Genomic DNA, 21445 nt, shown 5'->3' on the forward strand with positions numbered 1-21445 from the left:
TTTAACAATATGGACATAAACGGTAGTCTATATTCACATATATTCACAAACAACATAAGCCATATAGACTTAAGCACATCAAACTCTCATTGCTCATACTCATTATAACAGTAAAAAGATTTTTTTTAAATACAAATAACAATAACAACAGCATAAAAATGCACAAATTTACCAACTGTGCACTGTAGTCTCTTCTCATTCAGCTTGCTTCCTATACCCAGGGGAGGTCCCCTGTGTTCCATATTAGCATAATTCTGTCCACACAATCTAGCCTCTTATCATTCTTCTACTTAAGGTAATCTTGTAAGTTTTTTTTTTTTTTTTTGCTTTATCTTGTTGGCAGAGTAGATCTGTTATTTAGGAATTTCCCTAAATGGATTATAGCGCATTTTTCTTTATATTTTTAATGTCTACTTCAGGTTTGTTACACTTCACGTCGACTTTTTGGCTACAGGTCAAAAATAGCAAATCCGTTAGCAATTTGAAATAAAAGTCCCCAGTATATTTTTTTCTACAAGGCAGGATAATCCTCAATAAAGCTAGATATGACATACTTACTTTTTTAACATATTAACATAAAACATAAAAATGTGGTAATTTCAAATTACCATGCAATTACATTTTACAGTGAACCTTTAACACTTTAACTCTAAACCCCCCCATAGACAACTTAAGAACTTCCTTTCAGCTTCGTTTCAAGATGCACATATCTTCATATTCTTCCTTTTCTGTGCTGAAATTCTAAATATTGTTCTCCCAATGTAAAACCATTATTACCTGTTATGTGGTAACCATGTTAATATTTTACATTTGAATCGACTACCTGCAGACTATGAGCTAGCTTCTTATTTGCGGTATATGGATTAATGGCCAAGCGCATCATTGGTATTTTATAATGTAGAGTATAATTTAGACGTCAAGCTCACACCAAGCTGCTTAATAGCACTGGTTTCTCTTTAAGTACAGATGAGATTTTCCCATCACCCAGTATGTGCTCTTTTTCTCTCACAATGTTTCTTTCTGTCATCCTCCCCTGCTGTAATGCTTGCAATAAATGGGGTTTTTTTTTCATCTAAACTGCAGGGTCAGGAGTAACACTATTCTTCACATTATGCAAATGTAAGGAATTAGATACATGTTTGTGGTTAGGCACAGAGCTAAACATTACTGGATAGCAGCCAAACCAGCATTGTTATTTAGTCCATTAGTGTGAATGGACTAATGGACTAAACATGTATGTAGAATACAATTGAGACATTTAGAGGCATGCATGAACACGTGCCATAAATACATGGCTCATAGCTCAAAGCTCAAGAGTTGGCAGTTTGTCTTCTAATCGGAAGGTTATTGGTTCGAGCCCCGGCTCGGACAGTCTCGGTCGTTGTGTCCTTGGGCAAGACAGTTCACCCGTTGCCTACTGGTGGTGGTCAGAGGGCCCGGTGGCGCCAGTGTCCGGCAGCCTCGCCTCTGTCAGTGTGCCCCAGGGTGGCTGTGGCTACAATGTAGCTTACCATCACCAGTGTTTGAATGACTGAATGTAGTGTGAAGTGCTTTGGGGTACTTAGGGACTTAGTAAAGTGCTATACAAATACAGGCCATTTACCATTTTATTATTTGTTTGGAAATAAAGATGACTGTATTGATTTTCATACATTTTCACAAGGAGCTGGAAAGTACTGCTGATTTTTAATTTTTAAATCATTTTTAAATCTTGAAAAAAAAGGATTTTTAATACAGCACTAACAGTCCTTGACCATTTGTGATCAGGACAGATAAATATATTACAAATGCACTGGCAAATGCCAGTGCAAACTTAAAGGCAGACAATATAGTCAGGCACCGGCACTGTTTTGGTTTGCATTACAAACATCACTAATGTAACTCATTAATCTTCTAAAGCATTAGAAGTTTTTAGCTTTATCGTCCCTGTTAACAAGGATGTGCTCGGAAGTGTGATTTATTTACGCATCTAGTTCAAAAATTGAGCAAAGACAGAGAAAGCACTCTAGAATTGCTTACTGGAATCTTGTTTCTGAGAATCTTTTTTTGGAAACTTCTCTTACAGGGCTCCAAAGTAAATAAAAAAATAAACTACAACATGTAGGCAAAATCGAAGCAGGGAGAAACACAGGAATCAAAACAGGTCAAAAACAAGGTTACAGAGCTCAAGCAGAGCGGGCCAAAGCTATCTGGCAAAAAGTAGAAGGTGGGAAAAATATTGACAGGGCTTATCAGTCAAGTGGATTCAGGTAGGGGAGATAAATAATGGGAAAAAGTGAAGCTTGGAGTGGGTTTGAAACCACAGGGGAGTTGGGAATAGAATAAAATAAAATTAAATAAATCAGAATCAGAATCAGAATACTTTATTGATCCCTGGGGGAAATTATTTTTTGTTACAGTGCTCCATTATAAACCAAATAAAGATTGCAAGTCTGGCATATCAGTGATATGTTTAATGATGAAAAAAAAAACAGTGACTGTGTGTTTACAGCTTTACAGTATATACCCATAATGTGATGAATATAAGTACACAAGCCCACACAGGCACATATGGTGGATTGCTCATGTTCAACACCCTGATGGTTGTCATGAAGGTTATGCTTTCACCTCCTCCAGCTTGTCAGTTGTTTCACAATACAGGTTTCAGGAGGCTATTCATTATCCCGATTCTCTGAGCATCCACGTTATCATTCTGCTATGTACTTATCATTAAAAGAAAAAAAACAAACAATTCCCAGTTGTTTTGACTTGGTTTTAGATTAGAAAGCAATGAATGTTTTTAGTGTTTACTGCTTGTACAGTGAAACACTAAAAACATGATGGTTTTGCTGATGCTGATTCAAAATCAATTCATAAACTGCAGGAAGTGGCCTTTAGATTACATTAATTTATTTCACTGTGTGATCAAACCCTCTTTTCCTTTATTGCATGAATGCTTGATGAGTTAAAATTGGTGATATTTTCTCTTAGAATGTCAAAACTACAGGCAGCAGATAAACTAAGGCTACCATCATCTTCTGTACAAAAAGTGTTATGCTAACAATTCAAGAACCAAAATAACAGATGAGATGAGAATACTAAAAAAGCAGGCCCCTTGAGTGTCTTTGACATAGGATTGGAGTAACACCAAATACAATACAAATGTATACTCATGAGTAATCTGGTGGAGGAGAGTTCAAACCTGATGCAGAAGTTGAGATGTAACCTCTCACCTGTCAGCGTGGGAGACCCAGCCATTGGTAACCTGCTGTTTTCTCTAAAGGCTCCCACTGACCTCCTGCATCAGGAAAAGCTCAGTTGCTATGGTATCGAGAAGAATTTTAATGATATACTTAAAGGATTTGGTATGAAGAGACTTCATAGGAACCAGCTTTAGAACGCAGATGAGGGCACTACATCTCCATGCCAATAAGGCGACAGAAGCAATAGTTATTTGTACTGTCAAAGGTGGTTAGAACAATGTATTGTTTTAAGTGGGGCCCAGGTGGTAGTGCCCTGTTGTGTTCCATTTTATGACTATTGCACTGCATACTGTTTAGCCATCAGTGTATGCTGATAAATTTTAGTGTGCTTAGGAGAAAATATACAGCAAAACAAATGTTATTGCTTTTTCACTGACATATTTACACATGTGGAAAAGATGTAACCAGTGTCCTAATTTTTGCCAAAAACTCGACCATATAAGAGCTGGCACCTGCACACATTAACACACTGTTAGAATTAGTGTCTTTTTGGTAGAACAATGATGCTTGAAATTCATTGTAGATACACATTAATAAACTATAGAAGATGATGTTAAGATAAAGATGTTTGTCCTGACTTTAGATGTTCTGTGAAAACTGGTTCTACAGTTCAAGCTGAAATGCTTGAACACCATTGTTATGTGTCTTCCCCTCTCTCTCTCTCTCTCCGCCTTCTTGTCTATCTTCAGTATTGCTATCCAATAAAGACAAAATGCCACAAAAGTTTATATAACATAGCTATAATGTCTATTTTTTAAATCAATTTAATAAAAGAGATTCAAACTACGTAAATTTTCAATGACACCTGTTCACCAGAAGTAAATGTGCATGGGACAGAATCTACTTTCATGTGGATACACTTATGTGCTATTGAGTTCAAAGAGAACCGTAAATGAACTACAAACTCTTTGAAGCTCCTCATCTGCCTAATGTGATGTTTCAGTTTCAAATGTGCAGGGGGCACTGGAGTGTATTGAAGGAGGTCATTTGTCACCGATTCTGTGGTTATTTTTAACCGTTCCCCACGTGCAGGTCTAATCAGAACAGGATGTTCATCAGATTAACCAGGAAGTATATTTTCATGAAATGAGACTGTGTCTATGTAGGCCTTACATTGATTTAGCAGACCCACTTCAGTTGAGCAGGAAATTTAATGTTGTTTAGCGCAGATTCCGGTTGAGTTTTTTAATTCCTCCACAAAAAATATTTGTTTTTTGTGTTTGTCTGTGCATGTGTGTGTGTGAGCGAGAGAGAGAGAGAGAGAGAGCAGGTGGCTTTGGGGGGGAAGCTAAACCAAAAGCAAAGTCATATTTTACATAATAATCATCTCTGTGGTTTCCAATCTTGCTTCTGTGTCAGTAAAGTATTTCAGGATGGTGTAGAAACTACAGCTAAAAGTACTTTCGACTGCTCCCTTATTTCCCAAGGAACACTGCAGTGGATGAATCTGCATATTTGATTTGGTACAGATTTCCACACCGGATGCCCTTCTTGACACAACCCTCCCATTTATCCAGGCTTGGGCCCAGCAGTAGGAGTAGACTAGCTTGTGAATATGCAATCAATCAGATAAATCAGCAATAATCTGTCACACAGATGAACAGAGCTGCCATCATATCATGAAGCATAAAAGAACTGAAAACAAAAAAATAATTGTTTTACAGCCGCATGCATGATCAAATTTAAAAGACATTCTTCCTGCTGTTGTATTGTTTATGTAGTGTTTTCATTGTAGAGTATTCCAAGTTCGGTTAAAATTTCCATATTTAAGAAATGAGCAGGTAATAAAAGCTGTAATTTAGGTGTATATCATCATCACCATACAGCACACTCTCTCCCTGTTCAAAATTATTTTGAAACAAGTGACATTTAAAAAGTCACTCCAACTGTAATGTGCCACTTTAGATCTCATTTACATTTTACACAGTGACACATTGCATAATATCATGAAACACTGAAGATTTTCTCTTTAGGTTTATAAAAAGATACACTGGAAAGAGCCACAAAGCATTGTTGAAGAAGTGCTCTTTAATACTTCAGGTCTATATATTTCCATATATTCAACAGCTGAACTGTGATACGTCTGGTTTTAGCTTCATTCAAAATACTCCACATCAAGTGAAGCCTCCAAACCTTCATGTGCTGTGTTGCTACTGAGCAGCAAATGGAATTGGAGATCTGTGTGCATCAAACTATATTAATGCTCCAGAAGAAAACAACATGGAACAAAATGAAATGAGATTCAGGAAGCACCTCCACACAAAACGCTACAGTTAGTGTGTCGGTGGCTCTGTCACAGAAGGAGAGACAACAAGCGAGAGCCTGAGACTGTTTCCCATCTGTGTGACACTCAGAGTTCCCGGGTTAGTGGCTGGTTTGTGCCGTTACGTTTCTTATTGAGCACCAACTTGCCTCGTCAGGCACGAGAGGGCTTGAGTTCTGCTTGTGTGCTGCTTCTATTTATTCGTCTTTTATCTGAATCCACTCTCCCCCTCCCTATTCCTGCTTATTTTCTTTCACTCCTCCCGGTTTGTCATATTATCCACTTCCACTATCCAGTTTTCTCTCACCTCTGCATGTTTGGATCTTTTCCCTCACCTTTCTGTTTCTGCTTCCCCTCGCTCACTCCCTCCTTCTGTTTCTCTGTCTTCGTTCTCTCCTGTGTTGACAGTGTGGAAAGATGATGAATCAGACTGCATGTGACAGTCTGGCATTTGAGTGAATCTGATGTGGTTAATATGGTGCCTGCTGACAGTGCTGTGGAAATCGTCATGAGCACTCATAGACAGCTACATTTTGGCCCAACTTTGCACACTCTATTTGCGGCTAGCATGTCTGCATGGAGGGTGCACTTGTTTACTTGCATGTGTGCAACTGTGGGTGTAAATAAACATTTTTTTTCACAGTGGTCAAAGGTCGGCAGAATAAGCTGCCTTCAATTTACTCTACCTACACGAGTCATCCTTGTTCTTGCAGCTCTACCTTCAAGAGTTCAAACTCCAGTGACCTTGGAAGCCAGACAGGCTTACTGGATGAACTCTATGTTTACACTTTTACATAAAGGAAACAAAGCATGTGCAAAACCTATTTTACACAATAGTTTGGCTATGATAACTTCCTGCCCCCCCCCCCCCCCCCCCCCCCAAAAAAAGGGGAGAAGGTTACCTTCATAGAGACAGCTTAAAATGAGTATTTAAATTATGTTTTTGCATTTCTTTCTTTCATTTCGTTTATGATCACCTGGTAAATTCAAGTGAAAATGTTTATGAGCAAAGATAAGTTCCTTATTTGTACTAAAATTCAATAAATAAAATATTGGCATAATTTATTCTGAAATAATCATGAAATCTCAGAAAAAAGTCACCCCAAATTACATACATATAAAGTCACACTATTAAGCATTAGCAAGGTATTAGGAAGTGCTTAACTAATCATTTATGTATCATTGTCCTCATTACTTAGGTGTGTTACTGTTACACAATGTACAGCTATCACTGCTACTACATTACTGCTATTAAAAATCATAATCACAGTCATAATTATATTTATGTATTTATAAATGACATACTAAGGAGGAGTATTGCCATTAAATGAAATAACCACTTGCTAATAGCTTACTAATACCTTAATATAGCTTAATAGTGTGATGTAGTAGTGTTTAATATTATTCATTTTTTATTTTTATGATATTTTATCTTATTTTATTTAACTTTCTGTAGAAATTATTGCTGATTTGTATTTATTAGTATTAATAAATGTATGAATCTGTGTGTCCTAGCAACTGTGTGGGTAAAAAAAACCAGAACGTTTCCATGTGTCAGTCTTTGTGTGTGCGGGGTTACAGTGTGTGCTCAAACTGTGTTTCCTTTTGCGTGTGTAAAAACATATGGTGAGTCAGTGTGTCGGAGCCGTGTGCCTGTGTGTCTGTGGGGGGAGGAAGAGTGGATAGGTGGGGATGGAGAAAATTGAGGATTCAGGTTATACGCCAATAGATGGCACTCTACCCTTTTTTGATTGGCTGCTGTGACCAAGACTAAGACAGGTCTCACAAGCACCATCCAAACGGAAGAGGAAGTTGGATAATAAAATGTACTTTTTCCCTCCGTGGTCTGGGTTATTTCTGCCTGCCAGCTGCTCTTAATGTAGAGAAGCTGAAATGCAGAGGGAGTAGAGTGTGATAGAGGTTTAAAGCACTATTTCACCTACACCTGGCCATGTGTTGCCTGTATACGTGTTCATGCTTGTATATTAGCTGTCTAAACATGATTGCTTGTGTACCTGTTTGCAGTGCACTCTGTGTTTGCAGTGCGATCAGCTGTAGTTTATTGTAGCATACCCCCACTCATGGAGCAGATAATACTCAGAGTGAATTACATAAATGCTTGAATGAGTCACCATAAATCATTCCTCTACCTTTTTTGTCATGACATGCTCCAATTAGTGGAAACTTGATTAGGTACACCTTATACACCTTATAGTCCTAAGTTGAACCCTGTTTTGCCTCCCAAACTGCCATAATTCTTTATGGCTTGAATTCAACAAGGTAGTGGAAACATTCCTTAGCGATCCGGTTCATACTGACACAATAGCATCGCACACTTGCTGCATATCTATTGACTGAACATCCATGATGCTAATCTTCTGATCTATGAAATTGCTTTGACACTCTGTTGGACTGAGATCTTGTAACTGTTTCATGTTCAAGAAACCCATTCAAGATGATTTGTATCTAATAATATGGCTTGTTTCTGATGGATTGAAGCCAATCAGAAGATGGGTACACTATAGTCATAAACAGATGGGCATGGTCAGCAACAAAATTATGCTCGCATGCACCTAAAGGGCCCAAAATGTGCCAAAAAATATCCCCCCCAGTTTTACACCAATACCACCAGATGTCTTGTGCTTTCACAGATGCTCTTGTGATTTACTTGGTTGTTACAAGTGGCTATTTAAGTTACTGTTGCATACCTTTGCTCAAAGCAGTCTCACCATTCTCCTTTGACCTCTGAAAAGGGATTTTCATTCAGACAACTGGTACTCAATGGATATTTTCACCTTTTCGGACCATTCTCTGTAACCTCTAGAGATGATTCTGTGGAAAAATCCAATTAGATTAGCAGTTTTATAAATCCTCAGACATCCAGTCTAGCAGCAACAATCATGCTGTATTTAAAGTCACTTAAGTCACCTTTCTTCCACATTCTAATGCTCAGTTTGAATGTGCCTAAACCCACTGAGTTACAGGCATGTGATTTTCTGATTTGATATTTGTGTTAATTACAGTTACTGTGCAGCACCTTAACTGCAAGATATGGTCTTCATATAATGTAGTTAAAGGAAACAAATTAAGCTATATTAAACCGTATTGAGTTTCTATTTTGTCAATAATAAGGAAATGTGTCCTATTGAGAAGAACTACATAAATTGCATATTGAAAGTTTTACAAACAACAGATTGTGTCTTACAAATCTCACAAGAGCTTCAAAGATTTTCTGACTAAACTAATAACACACAAACAAAGGTAATTTTGCCGTGTCTTTATTAAACACACAGAGTAATCATTCACGGTGCAGGCTAAAACAAAAAAGTAGATGAACCTATTTTAATGACTTCTTCAGAGGCTACTTGAAGTCAGGTGTTCCAATTAAGTTAATGCCATCTTATATGAGGTTTGTAAAGATTTCTCTCCTTATAAATAAAAACATGCTAAGTTTGGGAGCTGGTCTAAACCATCCCTGAATTGAAACAACTTTCATAGGACCATAAGTGATGTATTACATAGATGTATGAACCTGATATAAAGCTAGAAAGGCATTTATACAGAGAGGTGTTCACCAGTCCAAAACTGCCTACAAACAGGAAATTCAGGCGCTTCCCTCAAAAGAGCACACTGGGAGTATAACATGCATCATAAAAGACGTGAAAAATAGAAGAAATCTAGATAACTTGCACAGCATTTTGTTAGAGGGAATAGGCACCGCACGCCAATACTAACATAGAGCATCGCAGTTTGAGACTCTTTTCCTATTTTTAAGCCCGGGTTATTCCGTAATCACTGACGGAACAGTGAATTTGCAACTCTTAAAAGAAATGTTACAGGAAAAAAATCAGAGCAATAGTGTATGATCTAAAGGTTGGGTGTTGCAATATTAAAATTACCTGATGCAAATTAAAGCAGAATGTTTGGAAAACAAGAAAAAAGGCTTGAAATGAACCCTAACACTATGCTGTAGCGTGAACTCAGAGTTTGATAAGGTTTTATAAGGAGAAATAGTGCAAATATGTACTCTCATCTCATTGTTGTTCTGATTTCTTTTTTCAGTCTGCACTTTGAGTGATGACTCAATGTATATATAAATGCATGTTTCAATGCATATATATATATATATATATATATATGTGTGAAAATGAGCAGGGGTCATTTATTGACAAAACATGGACATATGCACATATTATCTTTTGAAAATAAATTAATAAATAAACACAAACAAAAAGCAAGCCTTACTTGGTAACAGTGTATAAAGGAGCAAAAAGGGATCAACTAAATTCATAAAATGTAAAAAGCTGTAGTCATTCAGACAGGTACAAATGGCTAATATTGTGAAGATGTGGAGATGATCATCAAGCAGAGCCATACAATAGGAGTACATACATAAATATCTCATTATATTCACAAAATATACACATAATATAACAGTATATGGCATTCACTGTCTTCTAAGGTGTGGTAAAAACTTCTAGGCAAATAAGAAAAACAGAACAAAACATTATTTGATAAAGAATCAATAAGCCATGTCTGTGGAATGACCAAAAAATAAAAATAAAAACTGCAAAGGCCAATTTGTGGCCAAAGTCACCAGAACAATAGAATTCTATTTTATATAGAGTCCGTTATCTTCTACATTCAACAACCCTAACATACACATAAAGGGTCAGAGTTCATGCATATGTGATTCTTGCAACTAGGCTTTGGGTAAATGCATACAAGTTCAGTCAGTATAGAAAAAAAAGTTTCTCAGCACTGTTTAAACTGATTATTTGACTGAATATTGTTCTGCAGAGAAAATGCCCAGTCACTGCTGGAGGTGGAACAAAGTCAGTGCTCCGAGGCTCCATTGGGGTTGCACCAATAGTTCTCTGGCAGTCTGATTTCACTGGCAGTTCCACAACACAGCCTGACATACAGGGCATTAAGGGTTGAAACGTCCCATCTCTTCAGCCTCTGCCTCATAGACAGAGGGGAAGAGGGTGATGAATAAAGTAGGGAAAGAAGGAAGATACAAGGACAGTTTATAGAGACTGCCATTATTGTTACTTTAGTCTTCTAATTTACATGTGAAAAAAAATGCACAACAGGTTTTAAAATGAGCAAATCTTTGAAAATCAGTTTACAAAGATCGTAGATCACAATACACTTTATCTCAGTGTCAACTGAACAAGGATCTCAAACACAATTTACCTAGAACATCAGATTTTTCATGTAGGATACAAGACATTCTATCTTTCACAGATCTACAAACTTATTAAAACAGAACAAGCAGAACACGTCTTTGCTTAACCCTAATAAAGTGGCTAACCTAATGGCAACTGTGATCATACCATGCAGTGATGGCATACAAAACAGCTATGTATAATCCTTGGCAATATTCAAAGACCCTTCTATTAATGTATTATTATTATTATTATTATTATTATTATTATTATTATTATTATTATTATTATTATTATTATTATTATTATTATTAACAGATTTAAAATGCTAATTTAGAAAAAAAAAGAAAACATTTGCATCCTACCAACATTTTCTATGAAATTGATCTGAACCTTAGAGTTCAAATTGATTTATTATTGCATTTTTTGTTGCATTGCATATTGTCTTCATTTGACCTTTGCATTACTGATTATATCTGTGTTTTCACAAATGTTCATATATACAATAATTACATAAAATGATTGAATACTATTAAACATGATGTTATTTCTTGTTTCAAACTAAATATTCAAAACTGAACAAGAAGATGGGGAAAAACTTCTCCACCATAAAGTTTGTTTATGTTTCATCAATATCAAACAGCCACTCAACAGACACAGACTTCAGACTTCATACAATCTTTTGGTGCTGTAGTCAGGTGTTTTTTTATTTATTTAATATGAATAATAATTATTAATACTATCAAATATTAAATAACATTATTTTTTGTGTCTTTGTCAATAAAAGCACTTTAAATCAAAACACCCTTCGTGCATGATGCATGCAATGAGGCAGTAAACACACTGGTTTAGATGTAGACACCACATATCTTGAACATGTTACCCTTTGTACTTAATTGGAAACACTGCATAATCATATGCTAATCCACATAAGTGGATTATTAATGAATATGTCTTGGCATTTTGTATAATTGGTGATGATAGGTTTAATTTTCTATTTCTGCTGCTTTTTAATGAAAAACTAGAGCAATGGCTGTCATCTTGACAAATTATTGGGAACCAATGCAGGAATCATTTAACTCCAATTAAAATTATGAAAAAAAGGAGAAAAAATAAGTATTGAATAATAAAATGCTTACATTAGCATATAAAGGTTTAAATATTTTCTGTGAAAAGGGGGTTATTGCCATGCCTCGCTGTATTAAATGGTTGCAAGTAATGTCAATATTTTAGTCCAAAAATGTGGCTCAAATAAGTAGTATGCGTGGATGTTTTTAACCCTCTAGTAACTGTATGCACACGTTTTTTCTATCTGCATCTGCATGTGACACTAAATATTCAGTGCAGCCAATGAATCTGTGGAACACACCATCTAAACCCTTTGAAGATTTTTCTTCACATCCTCTATACTCCAGCAGAGGGAAATTAAGCCAATGAACCAAAAAATAGAGTGTTGGAAGGGAAAAAATGAATAGTGGAAAGTAGAGCTGGCAGTGAGAGAGTTCCTGCAATTCAGTCACTCAGTCACAATGGATGCAGTATCAGGACAAGTACACTTATTGCCTTACATGTGTTCTAAATATTGAAGCAGGAAATGTGTCATTTCAACCACAGATGCAATATCATTCTGATGTCTGGAACTGCATGTGAATTGCATGCACACAGAAAATCAATACATACAACAAAGTGGATCTTTGTGGATGCTTTAGCTCTTGCTCTCCCAAAGTAGGTCCTACCCCAGCTATTACTAATGGGTAATTTTTTTTTATATCTCAGAGATTTGAAATGAATGAAAAAGAGTGGTAGAGAGATGTAGTTTCTGTTTTAAATTATACCAGAGCATGGGGCTCTGGAGCTCATATGGCTTTGAGTTGCCTGGTCAAGTTGGCAAAAGGATCAGGTACATCTGCTCTCAAAGCACTTGCTTTCCATGCAACAAGCTAAAATGAAATACAATGCACTGAGGTGGCAAAAAAAGAGCTTGGCAAGTATTTTTTTCTTTGTGTGAAAATCCAGTTTATTAAGTGATCAGATTGCTCTATGTGGTGAATCTCCCCATAAATGTTCTATCTTCTCCAGCACTAGAATCCGGCAACCTGCTTTTTTTGTTTGTTTGTTTTTTTTAAATATATTTTTGCTTTTGTCGTGTAACTTATAGACGAAGTTTAGTGGCAAACTTACTCTATATTATATTTTTAGATTATATCTGCTTTGCTGTTAGGAAGGGTTCAATGGGTTAATGTTGTAACCCATTGAACCCTTTCTTCTTTATCTTAATGTTGTAAGATAAAGAAGAAATTCTACAGGTAGCCTTGAAGCCTTTATCTGGAGTCTTTCTATACTATGTTTACTTGTATTTGCAGCCATATAAAAGTCAGTGAGCTGATATTAAATTAGAAAATATTTTATCTGAATAAATGGATAAGCATAATATTTTTGGCAGTTCAAAAATAACTTATAACTTTTATAACTTATAGATGTGTGGCTGCCCTAGTTCTGCAGCCAGGTAAACATATCCTACAATTAATATCTGAATCTCCTGTGGTATTCTTTCTGGATTAAGGAACTAGATCTCTTCAAAATGTAAATAACAATGATTAGAGATGGGTCAGATAGAGCCAAGTGACTAAGCAGCAGTCAGTAGTAGAAGGGAATATAATGTCCAAATAGGTGGTACATCAGGTCAGGAGCATGACCAGAGTCATGGTTATCTTTTGTTTCATGTACTGTGTAACTCCAGGTTCAGACTTTTCGCTTACATCCTGAAGTGTTTAAGGGGAAGCATTTGGCACAAATAATCCGGCTTGTGTTGCAATGTGTACATAGCAGTTTTTTGTCACTTACCACCATTATTACTTACCTACATGAGTTGGCTACTTGATATGATAAATGGAGTAGGAGCATTGTAAGTAGTGCAAAACATCAAAAGAACTTAATAACTTACTTAACTGGGTTTTGCTTTTTTATGGAGAAGTGGAACTTTTTGTTTGTGCCTCTTAAATTTATATCAGATTAGCCATAACAATGAATCTAATTGCCTAGCACTGGGTTCCACTTGATCTGCAAAAGCAAATCTAACCTGTCCAGATATGGACATGGGGTGTCTGAGGCTGGGTGTCCTCTGGTGCCTGGCTTCTTTAGAGTGTATCTCCTGTGAATTTGTGGCTCATTCTGGAGAATTCCACTGATTCATCATCAGATAAGTATCTGGGAACTTTTGTCTTTGTTGTGTTCTTCACCCATTCCTGAGGAGTTTTTATTATATCACGGGGGTAAATTATACAGCTTGGGAAGGTTGCAGTTGTTGGGGAATGTTGTTGCAATGGTGGGGTGTGCTTAGTCGGGAACAAAGGTTAGGTAAGCAGTTCAAGTCAAAGTAAAATCCATATGAATGTCAGAGCCCAAGGTTTCCCAGAAGAGTGCTGCATTTAAATGAACTGATCAATGTTGTTCACTTCAATGGTCGCTGGTTTTAAGGTTGTGGCTGATACATATAAATGTAAATGTATGCATGTAAGTGTGTGTGTGCCATCCAGAAGAACAAACACTAGGCCTAGATGGTATCCCTGTAAGACAAAAATCAGAGAAGAAAATGTTGAATTAGTAAAAATTATTTAAAATAAAATAGAAAGCATCATGATCATGAAGAATGGATTTTAACACATTCAACTAAACTAATATATGCTTACAGAAACCTACACATGCATACCTATTCAAATCTGCATCTGTCCATATCTGCCTGAACACCATTCCAGACTGAATTTAAAGGTAAAATAAATCTGAAATTATTCAGTGTCTCACTGCCACTGTTCTCCTGAAAGACTTTGTGAAACCCATCTGGAAAACTTAGCTAGGTAGTTTACATCTTTACCATCTCTGCCTTATGTGTTGAAGCCGGTGACACTTTTGACAGCACTGAGAGCCATTTTTAGCCAGAGAACTTTACATGCCTGCTGGCAAAAGTTGGAGGTTTTCTGTGTGTTTTTAGTTAGAATCCACTGCAATACAAAAATGAAAACAAAATCTTTAATAGTTTCAGTATGCAAATGTATTTTTTGTGTCTTTTAACTTCATCCTTTATATCATCAAGTTTTAACTGTGATATGCTGAGACAGATTAAAAATAGGCATTTAGCATTTGTAAATCCAGTAGACATAAGTGTTTAACCATAGTGTCATTCCAGTCAAAAGTAAAACACAGTGGAGTATGACAACAAATGTACCATTGTATACTGATTTGTTATAATTTATTGTCACTGCCTTGTATTATTGGTACACTCTGGGGTTTAAGAGGGCTGGAATGATCTAGAATAGCATTACAGAATCTTCGATTCAATGACTAAATAAATCTGATAGTTAGTATTTTGTATGAAACTGCCTAACTTACTGACTCCATCTTTCCAGCTGATGCTACAGTTAATTCACCACTTGACCCTACCCTACCTACTGCAGCCCCTTCTCCACCATTGATTCATTCCTGTTATGCATTCAATTGAATTCAACAGTCGCCTCAAGGCGTTTTATATTATAAGGTAGACCCTACAATAATACAAACAGAGAGGAACCCAACAATGAAATGACCCGCTATGGGCAAGCACTTTGGTGACAGTGAGAAGGAAAAACTCCCTTTTAACAGGAAGAAACCTCCAGCAGAACCAGGCTCAGGGAGGGGCGGCCATCTTCCACGACCGGTTGGGGTAAGAGAAGGAAGACAGTATAAAAGACATGCTGGTGAAGACAGCCAGAGATTAATAACAAGTATGCAGATATCAATAATGTTGCACCAGCAGTACTTCAGCATCTAGCTAGCACTACAAAATAACTTTTTTATGGGTAATCTCAAATGAAACCTTTCTAGCAGTTCAACAAACATCACCAGTGACAAACAGGTTCTCTGTGCAGTTTGGCACAGAATCTGTGCACTAGCTAGATGTGCACAGTTCACGTATTTTCCAGGAAGAACAAAGATGTTTTAAAACGTCCCACTTTAGGTGGAGAAAAATGCAACAAAGAGAGGACACTGAGAGATTACTTTCAAATGTAAGTGCTGCTCAGCATGTGACATTTGGTAAGCTGGAAATTTAAGGCTTAGGACTAATTCATATTAGCTTTCAGTGGATCTCTATATGATTTATGGCTAAAGTTGGCAATTCATATAATGAAATCTCTTTGACAACAAATTAAATGATGATTGAAATTCATCTTATTTAAAGTCAAGGAGGACAACAGGTGCCGGCCAAACTGGGCAGGGTGCAATAGACTTATTGGGCACATTGTACAGTAGGCAGACTCTTTGCTACACAACTGTTGGGTTGAGCTAGCAGCAGTAGCATCATAAGAAAGATAGACATGAAACTCAAACAATTTCTAAAAATGAAATTCATGGGAGATTTTATAACAGCAAATATGCTGGAAAAAGTGAAAAAAAAAAGTCTTATTTATGGGTAAAGTCAACAAATATTTAAGTATATTCGATTGGATTTGGATATTTTGTACATGCAGTTTTTATGGTCCCCTGACCATTGAAATGAAGGGTAATTTTGATAATGTTTCAAAATAATTACTAAAATAACTGCCCCAAATTTGATTCATTGTCGTTGCTAAGTAACAGGACTTGTTTCGAGATGAGGTCGAGTTGAATTTGAATTTCTTTAGCAACTCTTCTCAATTTCCATGTTTACAAAGGCTAGGTTTTGGAAAGCAGCCATAATACAATATTTCACGTAACTCCTGCATATACTATGTAGCATGTACGACAAAGAGCAAAGGAAAACCTAAAGAAGGAGCAACATTTATATGAATATACCCTACAAAATTATTGTAAGACTTAGTTGTAAATGAGTCTTTTTCCCCTTTTGCCCCCTTACCTACACTACCTCCACTTGGCAAAGCCCACTTGGCGACCCCTGGGAACACTGCATAGATTAAACAAAACAATTTGCAATATACATGTGTCCAGGTGACAGAAATTATATATGTGACATTTGCTACGACATTTGTCATTCCATTCTCACAATATTTTACTGTCAAAACAATTCATATGTCTTTAAGAAAAAGATTCAAAGAGTCTGACTTGAAATGAATCATCAGTCTTGTTCTAGGGTGCACTGACAGGTCAAAGAACTGCAGACAGGCTCTTAAAGGAAGTGAACTTGTGACCTTTTGGTAACAGCACCATTTATCTTAAAACAAGGCTGCCTTTCCTTATTAACTGCATTTGTTCAACTAACCAAATGACAAATTTGCATCTGTACAGTTGCTAAAGAGGACTGATCAGCAAAGCACTGGGAGAGTCCCACAGAGAAAAGTCTCTTCTTTGCAGTTGAAAGCCTGGGTGATTAATGCTGAGAAAATGAGGTAGAGGGACAGCACTCTGCTTAGCCTGTCAGGCTGTCCCGTTTTATCAAGGAAGATTCCGACTGCAGACTGTGCACCATGGCAGAGTGGAAGATGTGGTAATATAGTGGAGAGATGGTGACTGAGAAAGGAAGCGTTTAAAAGAGTGACACTAGATAGAGTAAGAAATAGAAAAAGCAAATGGGAGCAAGGGGTGATAGACGATGCGAAAAAAAGAAAAAAGAGAACAGATTTCTTGTTTGATAACAAATTATCCTATTAAGATTTGTAAATGCTTGTGTTTTTTTTCTGCATGAGTGTGCACACAGGCTTCCATGCAAACAAAGGTAGATGTGTGATAAACGCCTGACAGACAAAGGCAGATGTAAACAGTTCTCACAAGACCCAGGAGAGAAAAATGATAGATAGGGGATCACTGTTTATATCGGTCTTCTCTACTCCCTGTATGAGTGGCCTGTAATTGAATGATCATTACACCAAAGCTATGGCTATGGCCCTGCAGTTGAAAATAGGAATTGAGTTTGAAAGAGCATTTAGTGGTTTTGATTTATGAGCAACAATAGGGAAGTTGTTTTTTCAAGCCTGGAACTCTGATGGCCAATAAAGAGGAGCAAGGCTTATCGCCTGCTGTACCCACTCTGACACACATACACCATTTAGCCTGCTAGGCAGCCAGCAACCAGTCAACCAACCAGCTGGGGCCCTTCACGGAAGGAAGTGTTTTCAGCAAATTTGTTTCCTTCATGTCTCGCCCTGAATGGTGCTATTCATTAAAATAGCCTGCAGTCGGTAGGCACTGCTGCCACGGCACATTTATACACTTGTATGCCTGTATCCTCACTGAAGTAGACACACACTTGCACACAAATCCACCTACACTCACAGCAGACCAAAATCTTTTCTTTTGGTTCACCTCATCTTTGCAGGAGACCCTTCAATAAAAAAGCAAAGACACAAAGAGAGAAAAAGGGTCTGTTGCTTGCACAGCTATCTGCTTTCAGTTAGGCCGCTGGAGTTGTATATTTATTTCTCTGAAATGAAAAGAGCTGCTCACTTTCATTTAATGGATACAATATTTGGATTCATGTGGGTCTTACTGAGAATCAAGAGGTTACTAGTGTAGGTGGTGCTGCACACAAGAGCAAAGAAATGTAAAGTGTTAACTGTGAAAGTATTGTGCAGTGGACCGTGTTTCAGTCATAATCTATAGCGCTCCCGCTATTTTAACTGTAATTTAACTTATAATCTTAGGCAGTGTTTGCACCACTTTAGCCACAATTCAAAATATCAGCCAAATATATCTCAATTATCCCAGGCAACAAGCAAATTAGGTAAAAATGCAATTCACCATTCAGGTTCTCACCCACGTTGATATGTTTCCCTTCATTCATGCTGATAATCAGATGTTTAATTGAGAAAAGGGTGAACTTTACAACACCAAACAGTTTATTTATGGAGAAAAGTCAACTATTGGCAGCTTTATAACCTCTTTATTCATGTTTACCTCCATGTGGCATAAAGATTGGCAGCAAATTTCAGTGTGATTTTACTTGTAAAGGTTATCATTTGGGTGAGTCTGTTGGCAAGATGCCAAAAGTGAATTATCAAGCAACTATATATATTTCATAATAACAAAATGCATGCCAAGAAATGTTTTATGACTGTTTTTAGTGTTTTAGAAATCATCATTATGTCAACAAAAGCGTTGTGAGTTTTTCTCTGCACTTGTCTATTTTCATGGAATGGATTGAGGTGCAGTACTGTTACTTTTTAGAGTCATCTCAGCAGATAACTGCCCAGCTCCTGACATGACGAGCACACCAAAAACCTCTGATCATCCTGCCAGGAACTCTATTCCCTTGCCAAGCCCGATAGTAACTTATTGCTGCCTCTGAGACCCACTGTGATTTGAAAATAAGTAATTTTGTTCCAAAGATGTAATATCTACTGCTGAAAAAATGGATAACATTTTAACAGGTGCATCTCTTCGCAGCATATCACTGTCAATAAGATTATTTTCCCCAAAAAGGGTCTGTTTGCGGTTGTTGTCTTCTGCTGACATGCCAAGTTCGCAAGTAGGATTTCAGACATGAGATGTTCTGTATTGGAGAAGACCTTCTGATCTTTCTCAGGATGAATATAAGAACCATCTCTACAACACCACCTGCAGCAAGCGTGTTCAGTGGCAGTTTTTGTCGATGTTAGACGATTCAACTCTTACAGTCATGTAGCCGTTATCGATCAGAATGACAACCTGTGGTTATACTTGTTCTTTGCACTAGCTGCTTCTAAGACCACTGGGGGTTTCAGTTATTAGCCCTGGGGCTCTGTGTATTGTATCACTGTATCACCTCCTTCTTGCCTTTCATCAATCCTCCCCACTCACTGCACTTTCTCAGTCACACTTAAATGCACTGTATGTGAAGAAATTCCTCTGTGACATATGCACATGAATTCCAAAAGAAACACATGCATACTTTATTATATGCCATTTTCTTATTTTTAATTGCTCCTGATTCCCAGAGCTGAAATGCTGTCACTCTGCAATTTTTCTACAGGACGTTTGTCAGGATCTCCTTTCAAGCTTGCAGTTCCTATCAATTAACAGAAACAGTTAGGAGTGTGTCACTAAGCGGGTTAGTCACACACAGCTATCCTGATCCCTTCCAACACTGTCATGTCATCTGACTTGTCTCAGCTCATGCCAGGGGGCTTTTCTCTTTTTAGAGAAAGAGCAAGAAAGGAGAATAAAAGGAGCTGAACCCACACAGTTGAAAAGCCCCAGAGTCAGAAGTGTTGATGCACATTGATAGTGTGCATATCGATAGTGTGAACATAAATGCACAACCAGGCAGACACATTTGTTTAGAGCATATGGCCGGGACAAATCAAGCACACTAAGTTGCACACATACACAATAAAGTGAGCCTTTTTATCTCTAACTAGTATAAATCTCAACATCCTATCAAAGTGTCATACGGGAGCTATAGATGTAATATAAGAGAGCACAATGCATCTCATGATGTCATCAAAAGAACCATAGCGCTATTTGTGCTTTAGCAATAACAAAGCCAAGACGCAGCACGACTGCTGTGTATATCAGCAATAACTGTAAGTTATGTGCAGTATACAATTTAAAAGACAGCACCTGAAAAAACAGAAAAATAGATTCAGATTTAGTTTACTATGTTGTACTATAAGTATTCATAATATAGTCTGTTGTGAGTATTAGCCTCTCAAGTTGCTGTTTCAAGTCACATCCTATATATGATTTGATGCTGTTTACTAAACTGATTTAGTGTAAGCTTAAGGTGTATTGTTTGAAAGCTGTCGCCTTCGCTGAATTCAATATGTAGAAATCCTGATGTTTGACAAAAAGCTAAAGGATTTCTTTGAGATCACATTTTGTATGAAAATTTGAACGAAAATTTAAAAAAACTAAATATTAGTGGGAGCTTAGTTAGCAAACAGCAAAGAAAAGATCATCATACAGAGTGTGTGTCTGATCAGGACCTGGTGTCCACATATGTGGAAATCACATTTTGGGTTATTTAGACCAAAATACTGAATTTTGCTCTACAAGGTCCTGATATCTACTTACGAGGACATTATACTGCTACTGTTCTATGAAAATTTTAAATGAATATGCTCATATGTGGCTCTCATTTTTCTTAAAAACAAAAATAAGGCAAAAAACAAAAATCTGGTAAATCTTTGTTTTTACATTCATCGGGCCCCAATATGTCCAAATATCAAAGAGAAATTAAAAATCCATGCAGTGGAAGAGTTCGGGTCTTAGGAGGTTAAAAAGTGGATTGATTAAAAAAGTTAGCATGATTCAATAACAAACTTTAAATTTTCATTAGACTATAAATTAAAGTTTTAATAAGACATTAAATTAGCATTTGAGATAATAAACCTATCAGGAAAGTGTTTACTGAGGTCACAGATCAAGTGAGTAGAAGGGTTGTTTTCTGGTAGATTAATGAAGTTGCCAATTATAAAGAGAGCAAGCGGTCCCTTTTTACCATATATTTCACTTAATGTGACTGCAGATTCAACATAAAGTTAATTTTGCATTCAATATGACTTGAAATTCCCAAATGAGACCATTAAGTCATTAGTGAAATGTTGACTGAGACAATAAATTATGCGTGAATTAGGCTACTTTTATCCTAGTCTTCTCTACACTTTGACTTGTTTTAAGATAGGAGAGCCAACCCCTGCTGGCCATTACAGATATTGCACAGTTTTGTACCACATTAGCCCAAATATAAGAGAATTATGACTTTATAAAGAGGTCAAGCAATTATACATTAATTATTTTTTCTTTATTTTCTCTGGCTTGGACAGGCATGGCTCATTAAAGCTTTGCACACAGCTATTATGCCTGTTTACAAGTGCAATCTATGC

General features: G+C 36.8%; 1 protein-coding gene across 1 annotated transcript in view; it reads right to left on the reverse strand.

Annotated features, from left to right (window-relative positions):
• Positions 1–8767: 8767 nt before the first annotated feature.
• The window catches only part of gabra6b (gamma-aminobutyric acid type A receptor subunit alpha6b), a 31885-nt gene continuing 19207 nt past the window's right edge, over positions 8768–21445 (reverse strand). The window contains exon 10 of the mRNA XM_085289532.1: positions 8768–14242. Within this exon, the coding sequence (XP_085145658.1) occupies positions 14230–14242 (13 nt within the window). The 3' untranslated portion in view covers positions 8768–14229. The remainder of the gene's footprint in view (positions 14243–21445) is intronic.

The sequence above is a fragment of the Mchenga conophoros genome, linkage group LG10 (assembly GCF_057382185.1).
Source record: "Mchenga conophoros isolate Kocher_MC1m ecotype Shallow Benthic linkage group LG10, M_conophoros_male_GT1.1, whole genome shotgun sequence".
Taxonomy (NCBI): Eukaryota; Metazoa; Chordata; class Actinopteri; order Cichliformes; family Cichlidae; genus Mchenga; species Mchenga conophoros.